Source organism: Gossypium arboreum, chromosome 10 (genome assembly GCF_025698485.1).
Source record: "Gossypium arboreum isolate Shixiya-1 chromosome 10, ASM2569848v2, whole genome shotgun sequence".
Classification (NCBI taxonomy): domain Eukaryota; kingdom Viridiplantae; phylum Streptophyta; class Magnoliopsida; order Malvales; family Malvaceae; genus Gossypium; species Gossypium arboreum.
Window position 1 is genome coordinate 4,743,503 of NC_069079.1, and position 10,176 is coordinate 4,753,678.

Below are 10,176 nucleotides of genomic sequence, written 5' to 3' on the forward strand. Positions count from 1 at the left end.
TCAAAAAACTTAATTGCTATGGACATTTAGAGCACATTTCAGCATCTAAAGTTCAATTATAGAAAAACTCAGTTTTTTAGAACTATTGAAAAAGGAAATCAGGTCGGCTGGCCTACCTAGCATATACCAGATTTACACACTGAACAATATTATTCTGTTGCAACGATGTCTCACGACTGTTATTTCGGGGGTTAATCTTTGGACTGCATAATTTGCTATTTTTCATTGAACAAAAGAAGTTTATTCCAACAACTAGTCTTTGTTTGTCTGAATTTCATAATATTACGATACATATATTACAAGACAATTCAATCTATACAGAAATGATAATTTCTAGAACAACAAAATAGGCAGAGTTGAAGAAACTGCATTATCATATGCTATTATAGCACGCATGGAACAAACAACTCTCACCTTCCTTCTCCAAAGCTCTCCCTGAACCCAGAAATATTTACAGGAGAAGGTACTGGTTGATCATCTGCATCTGAAATGATCTTGTTCTTACTCTTGATGTCACTGCCGCTATGGTCAGATGGAATGGATGTTTGCGATTCATCCATAAAGGTGCCTGTGACATCCTTAAAATCCCAGTCAGTTATATAACTTGGTTTTGTTGTAACATTGGTCACTTCAATATCTCCTGCAAGCATACCAACGACACGGGACATGGGTGGCCTCATTGATGGTGATGCCTGAATGCATAGAAGTGCTACTCTTATCATTCGGAGAGCTTCATCTTCATCAAACTCCACTAATTTTGGATCAAGAAGGCTCAAAAGTTGGTTATTTTCATGCAGGGTCCATGCCTAGAGACATTGTAAGAACAAATTTATAATAATGAGCAAAGCCTTCGGAATTTAAGAGGTACTTGAATAAATAGTACTGCAAAAGGGAGATATCCGTTTGGATTACCCATTCAAGAAGATAAATTCTGTCATTTTCTACGGAATTATATGAGTTTGGTCTACCACTTATAATCTCCAAAGCAAGAACACCAAAGCCAAAAACATCTACTTTCTCCGTAAGATGCCCACGCATCGCATACTCCGGTGCCAGGTAGCCACTTCAAGATAATTACATTTCATTGGTGAACAATGTTTACTGATAAAATTACTAAATCTAGCAATTTGGGAACAGAAATTACATCCTACTAAGGCAGGATTCATGAACAAAAAGGTTGAAAGGTCTTACATTGTTCCAGCAGCGCGAGTGGTGATGTGTGTTTTCTTGTCATCATAAAGCTTTGCCAATCCAAAATCAGATATCTTTGGGCAAAGCACTGCATCAAGCAAAATATTGCTTGCCTTGACATCCCTATGAACAATCCTTGGCATGGACTCCTCGTGAAGATAAGCTAGCCCTCTTGCGGTTGATAGGCAAATATTAAAGCGTGTTGGCCAATCAAGATGCAAGTCCTCTTTTCCTGCATATGTGGTACAACAAATCTGATATAGTTGTTCATTAATAAAAAAAGAATGGAAAGCATAAATTATTACAATAAATTGTTTCCATACCCCAGAGAGCCTGATCAAGGCTTTTGTTCACAAGATACTCGTAAACAAGGAGGCGCCTATTTCCTCCAATGCAGCAGCCTAATAGTTTGACAAGATTACGATGTTGTACTGCTGATATAGTAGCTATCTCAGCAACAAATTGATCTTTCCCCTGGTTTGATGCTACTGAAAGTTGTTTCACAGCTACAACTCTCCCATCAGAAAGTGTACCCTAAAGTGTACTATGATTTAGTAATGCTATGTAATAAATCATCCTCTGGATAATTTCATCATTGTATGACAAGCAAGTTAGCATGCTAAAAATGTTTGACATTGTTTACCTTGTACACAGGTCCGAACCCCCCTTCTCCTAACTTATTTGAAGGACTGAAGTCTTCAGTGGCAGCTTTTAACTCTGAATAAGTAAATGTGTTTGGTCTAGGGCTGATACCAAGAAGCACTGCAGAGACAAGGCAATTAGTAACCTGTAAGTTGAAGCCAAAAAAAAAAGCTTCTCTAATATTACCGATTACCATGATTAGATATTACTTTGAAAGACTAATGAACTTTGCTGGGCATACCAATTTTAAAAGCAGAAGATTTTTTCTCTTTTCTGTTAATGGGGTCTTTTCATATAAACTATTCCATTGATATTGAACAGAGATGTAAAGAAGCACCTTTTTCTGATATACAATGGATAACCAATAATATATATTTTACAATAAACTAATGCTCTTACCCTCCTCATCATCATCTTCTTTCTTTCTCTTCACATAAATAATTGCAAATATAAGTATCAAAGCCAATGCTACAACAGGAACTGTAACACCAGCAATCAATGCCGTGTAGTTCTTCTCTTTAAGATTGCTTGGGGGTATCCCACTGACAGTTGGTATGAAATCTGGAGAACAAAATAGCTGTATTAGAAACATAAAACAGAAGATAAGCACATGGAGCATTTATTACATGAGGATTCAAAAGTATTAAGGTGTCTTACTTGGAACAACACTAATAGCTGAAATGGATGGACCGTAATAACCATCTTCTGGTGTGCCGGAAGTCCCCTTACCAGCCCAGAACAGGTGAATTTCTAGATGGTTCTCAGTTACGTTAGTAGTGAAATTCCTACTTATTGCTCTCTGAACACCACCAGCCTCCTTTGATATATCAAAATCCCTTAGTCTCCGGGCTCCCTGATGAAGCATTAATGAGAAATCAACTAATAAGTATTTCTAATGTAAAATTATGTGAACGTACTTGTAATCATAGAAACACTGCAAATAGGGGCAGTGAAATGATTTATATATAGCTTACAATGATATGAATTAGTACTTCAAAAGAAATATTACCTGAATATAAACATCAAAAACACGCCTTGCTAGACTCCTCCAGGACCCCGAGGTTCGCTCTGGGAAACCTGTCTCTGCAAAGAACAATCTTACAGTATAGAGTCCATTCTCAAGGCCTAGGCCATAGTATCTGAGTGATCCAGGGGATAGCCTCGAAGTCTCATACAGTTCTGGAGTGTTTGTACTTCTCACTTGTCCTCCGTTGTTTTCCACAAACTGTTGATTTTGTCTGTCTGCAAACAAGCCAGCATTGCTAACTGCCCATTTCTGCGTACTGGTTACATTAAATTTTGCTGGGCCGAGTGTTCTATTCTCAGCCTCAAACTGTATCCCATCAGCTATTATTGCTGGTCCACCACAATTGAGTGAGAAGTTTGCATCTGCCATTGCCGACATTGAAATATGTTAGCAAAGCATTAACAATTGGTCTTGATCAATTATATAATTAAGAGCTCAACAACAGATATCGGTTCCAAAGTTTTAGCTAATACATCGAGGAGCATTTCTAAAGCATGGGAAGCTTCTTTGTAGGCATTCTAATCCTGGTAAAACCCTGAGGAATTTCAAAACAATTTCTTGATTAGGAACTTCCATAAGAATGCATTGCATAGTAGAGATAATAGCAAGCATTTCTTTTCATAAAGGTAAAAGAATTCTTTCAAGAAAGTTTAGGAGAAAGGAAAGTCGGGAGCTACGGGACATAACTCACCTTATGTTTGAGCTGTTAAGTGTGAAGTTGTTGGCCACAAAGTTTCTGCATAAAATTCCATGAAACAAGCTCTTATTAGTATTGTTTTGCAATTGATTACTTTTTTACAGTGAGATATCAACAACAAGATAGTAAACTCCATTTGAGCACCAGAAGGGCCATAAGCTACAAAGTAGTGTTAAAATTAGAAAGCAAAGGTAAGTAAAGGAAGCATCCTAGTTTAAGATACATACAGTTGCAAGCGTGAGTTTACCCAAGAAGGCAAGTTTCCTGATAGAAAATTGTATGATAAATCTCTGCATTAAATATATGAGCAGAAAGTGAGTATGGAGTACGAATATATTGCCAGAATCAGGAGAATGTAACCTGCTTTTTCAACTTGGAGATTCACTATATGGAAGATGCTGACTTAAAATTTTCTTTTTTTTTTTGTTATGAATATATAATCAAATTTTCTTTTTTTGTTATGAATATATAATCATAAATATTAATACCATGATTAATGCTAGTTAAACTTTAATTGATTGAAAGTTCAAAAACAAACAAAATTAAAAAACTTTTGGGGAGCCAAACATAATTTATCATATTTTTTTATAAGTATTTACAGGGATAAAAGGCAATTTTACAAAAAAAAATTTGGGGGGGCTGCCAGCCCCTTATATCCTCCCCTTGGCTGACTATGGTTAATATGAGATGGTGGCTAAAACTAACATTTTATGGAATAAGTTGATGAGTTAGAATGACTATTAAATGTAAATTAAATAAGTTGGTAGACTTTCACCAAAAAAAAAAAAAAAAAGCTGGTAGACATAAATATTAATACCATGATTAATGTAAATTAAACTATTTAATTGATTGAAAATACTTTTGGGGAGCCAAACATAATTTAACATATTATTGGATAAGTATTTAGAGGGATAAAAGGCAATTTTACATTAAAAATGGAAGGGGGGAGGGGGGCTATGGTTAATAGGAGATGGTGGACATTTAAAACTAACATTTTATGAAATAAGTTGATGAGATAAAATGACTTACATGGTCTGAAGAGTTTCACTCTTTTGGCTGGGAACGGAACCTGATAGACTGTTATTTCCAAGAAACCTGGCCATATCAATAGCATGAAAGAGATGAATAATGTGAAGTGAAAACTATAAGTCTTAAGCTGAGATTTTCAACTACTAAAGGGATGGTTTTCTTTTCTTTTCTTTTTTTTTTTTTGTTTGATTGCTTACAAGTATATGAGAGAATTCATATTGAACAAAGTGCTTGGAATTTGGCCTGTTAAGTTGTTGAAACTCAAATCCCTGGAACAGAAAGAAGTTTGAAACATGAGGCAAGCATATACCATAGATTATTGAAGCAGTTAACTTTTAGATGAAACTTACAGCTTTTGTAAAGATTGTAATTCCATGATATAAGATGGCAAATTACCAGTGAGCAAGACATTTCTTAGAACCCTATAGGGAATGAAAAGAAAGGAAAAATAAATATGTTAATTACATAAATTTAGATAAAAACACTTCATCTTTTTTTTTCTCAAAATGGAAAACCGATGATTACAAGAAATAAAGAGTATGGTTAACTCACAAGTCAGTCAAGTTCTTTAGATTTCTTACGAAATCAAGAGAAGAAGAACTCCCATTGTATATATCACCAATTCGCCTACATGATTTACGAGCATAAAAAATAAGTACGTATATATACACATACATGCATGCATGCATGCCTACATGTATCACGCATGAATATGTAGACAATGGGAGAGAGTACTACGGTGGTCAGGAGTATACTATCTTGAAAGAAAGATATCTCTACTTACAAAGAATTCAAAGATGTTAAATTTGAAAAACTAGATGGAATTGGACCTTCAAAAGAGTTCCCTTCAAATCTCCTGTATAAATATTTGACAGAGTAGTCAAACTGATGAAAAATCTAGGCAAAGCTATCATTCTTGATGTCTGATTGAACTTTTATGAAGAATATAACCAATATGTTTTGATGAATTACAATTGTGTAAGCTTTGTCCAGTTACCAACGAAGTCGGGTATTTTGCCTGTGAATGCATTGTCAGATGCCCACCTGAGATTCAATAGAGCTTACTGTTATTATGGTAAGGTAAAGACTTAAGGTACATAAGGCTATTTGTAAGAACAAGAGACAGAAAAGGAAATAAGCATAAAGAAGGGTCTTTCTTACACAATTCGCATTTCTTTAAGGTTACCAAATGATGACGGAATCTCACCACTCAATCCACAACTGTTAATGTATCTGCCAAATTCATAAACCCATTGTTGTTATAATTTTAAGCGTAACCTATAAACACAATCATGTACGTCCCTCTACAAAGAACTAACGAAAGTTATAACTTACAGTTCTCCAAGTTCGACTAAATTACCAAGTTCAGGAGGCAATGTTCCAGAGAGATCGTTATTACCCAAAGAGCTGCATGACATTGATCCACATAATTTTTTTGAGAAACTTTTTGAAAAAAAAAACCATTTTTACAAGTAAATGCTTGCTTAAAAAAGAAATATTTTATCCTTTACAATGGTGACATAAAGAATTCGTTGAGAGTTCCTTCAATTCTTACAGCAGATATAGCTTCTTGAGATTTCCGATCTCCTTTGGAATGGGCCCAGAGAAATTGTTTTGGGCAATTGACCTATACAAAGTAAAATAAATAAATAAACAATCCAAAGAAAGGAGTATTCTTGAATATAAGAAATTAGGATGAAACAAACTGAAAATTGTACATAGAAATTAGGGAACAGAATGATTTCTTATTCTAGTATGATAGAAGAGCCATTGTCTGTCATATATAAAACAGAGTGGACTTCACACACTACTGTTTCAACTTCATTTCAGATCAGCCATCGAATTCCACTAGTCATTATTTTGAAAGATAGTCAAGGTAACCTCATTGTTAACCTATTACATATGTTGCTTCAACTCTTAATTTTTTGGACACGGTATGGAGATATGATCCTTCAAATATATGAAAAAGAAAACTTTAAAAAAAATTTAAGTGTCAATCACATATCAGAATCCATTCTTGTATTGAGTCCAAGTATTGGTAGCAATTACATGTATGGTATTGGGAGGTTTATGAAAAACCAATTAGACTTGGAAGTGTTGAACCATAAAACAGCAGCCTATACATTTTCTGCATTCCTATGATGTTAATTCTAACTACTGTTTCGTCCAAAATTTTTTTTTCTAACTACTGTTATTTGGAAGGTCGTTCTTAAGGCCTGAAAACCAACAAAGAAATAATATCAACCAAATATGAAATGCTTTTATCAGATTCCCTTCGAGTACTCACAGTAACCCTAATTTAGACAGATTTCCAAGGAATGCTGGCAAAGGACCGGAGAAGAAATTTTTATCAATTTTCCTGCATCACCAACAACAGAAATGATTATAATCAGTTACTGTAAAGCCAACCGGTTTCCTTAACTAAAAAACATTCTGTAAACATTTCAAAATCTGTATTCATTTGGAAAATATTCAAAATCAATGTTGGCTTATGAAGAACAAAAGCAAGGAGAAAATAAAGAGGAATAAAAAGGAACATTCTTACAAGAAATCCAGGTAAGGCAACTCCAAAATCTCCTCTGGTATCACTCCTCGTTTATCTAGTCCAAATACCCTCCTGATAAAAGAGTTTAAAACATGTAAAATGTTAGTAGAAATGATATATTAATCATTATTAGACTTCTCACAAAGGCCATTAATAATGAAAGGTTTTTTGCTGTGTATAATCTGGAAAACTATATGCTTAAATTTTTCCAGAAGATCCATTACCAGTTAGTGTGAATGGAGTAGCTTTTGGATCAAATTAGCCTTATATAAACTGTTATACTATAATGATATATAGTAATGGCTTAAAAATATTGCAGAAGCGTGTGAGAGCAAGACGCATACAGACTGGTAATATGGCAAACAGTGCTAGCGTTGAAAGAACAATCACATCTGATAGCGGGGTTATTAGAAGGATCCTCAAACTCAGAAAAACTTGTGGTGAGAGCAGTCCCACTACATGGCTCTCCACTGATGTTCCATGTATCCGGCGCTTGTAGATCCCATTGTTGGAAGATTGAGATCAATGCCCTCACTGTTTTCGTTAACAAAGGATTACCATTTATCCAAACAATAATTACTCAGAACAGAGGAAGCATATAATATTAATAAACAATACTGATAAATATATTTACATTTTGTCGAACATGTACTGTGTTTATCAAAACCGATTATAAGTACCATAGCTTTCCCCCTAAAATCAATTATTTGTTCGTTGTTATACATATATACAGAGAGAGGGAGAGAGAGAACCTTCAGAAGGATCGGTTGTGGCGTTAGTCTGGTTAGTCTGGGCATTAATGGATTGGCTGCATGAAAACAAAACAACCAAGTAGAAGAAGAGCAAGCCTTTGGAAGAAGACAGTGGTGGCTTCATCATCAACCTTAAAGCCATCTCTCTTTTTTTTTTTTTTCTTTCTTCACAAAATAAATACGGGATTTGGGCGTACAAGTGTTTCTTATTATCAGTCACCACTCACATCTACTCCACGCAATGAGCCAATGGCTCTCTCGACTTCGTCTTCGATAAGAATTATTACTGGGCATGAATTAATCTGAGCTTTATTTGCTTGGAGATTTCACCATACTTCAAATTGTCAATTTTCTGTTAATGCCCAGGTCAACTTGAAAACATTATTGCTGCTCAACAAAAAAGAGAAGAGAGAGAGAGAGAAGAGAGAGAGAGAGAGGAAGAAGACATGATTGCTGAACCAAAAGTATCAGCAAGTTGGAATAAATTAATAGTCCACCTCCACTCCAACAGATATTAAAAAAAATATATTATTCGATATTTAGTTTTAACTAAACTCCTTTTGGATATTTACCAAAATTAGAAAGCGAAAGGAGACTCAATCTCCAAAATTGTCAAAACATTTAATTTCTATTTTGACCGCTGATCTTAGACTTTGCTTACCGCTCCCATCAATCTGTTTCACATTATGCCAGGAAGTTTTTAGACTTTACAAAGAGTCAAATACAATAAAAGATGTATTTATTAATTTAAAATATTAGTAATTATAATTTATATTATTTAAATGTATATTTTAGAAAGAAAACTTTAATATTTAAATTTTATAAATTAATTATCATAAAGAAATAACAATATTAAGAATAGATTAAGAAAAATATGTAATATGGATGCATTAAATTTTAAAAATAAATAAATATCATGAAAACCAATAAAAATAATGTTTCGAAATTAATTTTGTAACTAGAATTGATGAAAAGGAATATGAAAAATACAAAATAAATTAAAGTTAAAATATGACATAAGACCTTGTATTTTTCAGAATTTTGAATTTAATCCCTTAACTTTTAGATTTCAAAATTTAAGTCCAACTATTAACATTATTAAAATTTATTTTGTTAAAATTAGTTTCATTACAACATCAGTTTTTAGTTACATTACTACCAAAATGTCATACAAATAAAATGTAAAAAAAATAGTATTAATAATTGGACCTAAATTTTGAAACCTAAAAAATAAGAGTATAAAGACTAAAATCCAAATTTGTAAAAAGTAAGGGACCTATGGATATTTAACCAAATATTAGATATGTATATATATGTACATATAAATAAAAGGCTTATATGTAAAAATAAAAAACCCTTAAGAAAATAAAAAAAACAATTAAGCCTCTATATTAAATTCACACTCAATTAAGCTACTACCATTAACTAAAATAATCAATTAAGTCCCTCCATTAACAGCTCCTGTCATTGACCATATTGACCATTAAAATAAATGGGCGAATCAATCAGATGATAACACGTGACAACTTTTGGTTTAATATAATATTTTTCCATAAAAATTTTTTAAAAATAAAAATATATGAAAATTGATATAAACTTATAAAAATATAAAAATTATAAATATTTCAAAAATAAAAATTAAAAATTAAAAATATATATAATATTAATAAAATATATTTAAAATTTTATAAAACGTATAAAAATCGTAAAAATAATATAAAATATTAAAATTGATAAATAATTATAAAATTATAAAAAATTGTAAGAACTTGAACTAGATTGGATTAGTTGGTCGGACTAAGTAGACAGAAATCAACAAGGGTATCAATCCGGAGAAAACTATTAGACCGATTGATCTAGGAACCAAATGGTTAAACCAATTTTTTTTTTATTTTTAATACTTTATTTAATCGAACTAGACTAATCAGTCGAACTGACATACTGGTGGCCTGATCAGTTCAATCATCAATCTACTTCTGAAAGCATTAGTTAGAATATTTCATTCTGACATATATTAATAATTAGATAATAAATTTCGATTTGATAAAATTATTTTAAAAAAATTGTTCAACCGCATGTTCGGTTCCTAAATCAACCGATATAATGACTTTCCATGGACCAATACCCTTATTGATTCGGGCTAACTTCAAATTTTTTTGTTTTTTGTTTTAATTTTATAAGTTTATATCAATTTTAATATTTTTATTATTTTTAAAATTTTAATACTTTTTAATTTTAAATGGGTTTTAATATTTTTAATAATTATATTTTTATATTTTACAATATTTATATT

At 32.4% G+C, this 10,176-nt stretch overlaps 1 protein-coding gene across 1 annotated transcript; it reads right to left on the bottom strand.

The window, feature by feature from the left end:
- Nucleotides 1-197: 197 nt before the first annotated feature.
- LOC108489036 (probable LRR receptor-like serine/threonine-protein kinase At1g56130) lies at nucleotides 198-8,395 on the bottom strand. Its single transcript, XM_017793268.2, has 24 exons — nucleotides 7,884-8,395; nucleotides 7,476-7,665; nucleotides 7,132-7,203; nucleotides 6,874-6,945; nucleotides 6,142-6,213; nucleotides 5,922-5,993; nucleotides 5,748-5,819; nucleotides 5,559-5,630; nucleotides 5,371-5,442; nucleotides 5,139-5,213; nucleotides 4,937-5,008; nucleotides 4,784-4,855; nucleotides 4,587-4,652; nucleotides 3,785-3,847; nucleotides 3,552-3,596; nucleotides 3,334-3,395; nucleotides 2,843-3,222; nucleotides 2,491-2,686; nucleotides 2,233-2,394; nucleotides 1,835-1,953; nucleotides 1,515-1,725; nucleotides 1,192-1,423; nucleotides 913-1,063; nucleotides 198-806 (listed from the first exon to the last, which is right to left on the bottom strand). Exons 1-24 carry the CDS (start codon nucleotides 8,023-8,025, stop codon nucleotides 411-413), a joined length of 3,138 nt encoding a protein of 1,045 aa, XP_017648757.1. The 5' UTR covers nucleotides 8,026-8,395; the 3' UTR covers nucleotides 198-410.
- Between the last annotated feature and the right edge of the window lie 1,781 nt (nucleotides 8,396-10,176).

Coding starts and splice junctions, on each gene's coding strand:
- LOC108489036 (XM_017793268.2), bottom strand. CDS start 8,025: ATGGCTTTAAGGTTGATGATGAAGCCACCACTGTCTTCTTCCAAAGGC. Junction 7,666..7,883: donor CACAACCGATCCTTCTGAAG/GTTCTCTCTCTC, acceptor TAACGAAAACAG/TGAGGGCATTGATCTCAATC. Junction 6,214..6,873: donor CTGTCTAAATTAGGGTTACT/GTGAGTACTCGA, acceptor TACTTTGTATAG/GTCAATTGCCCAAAACAATT.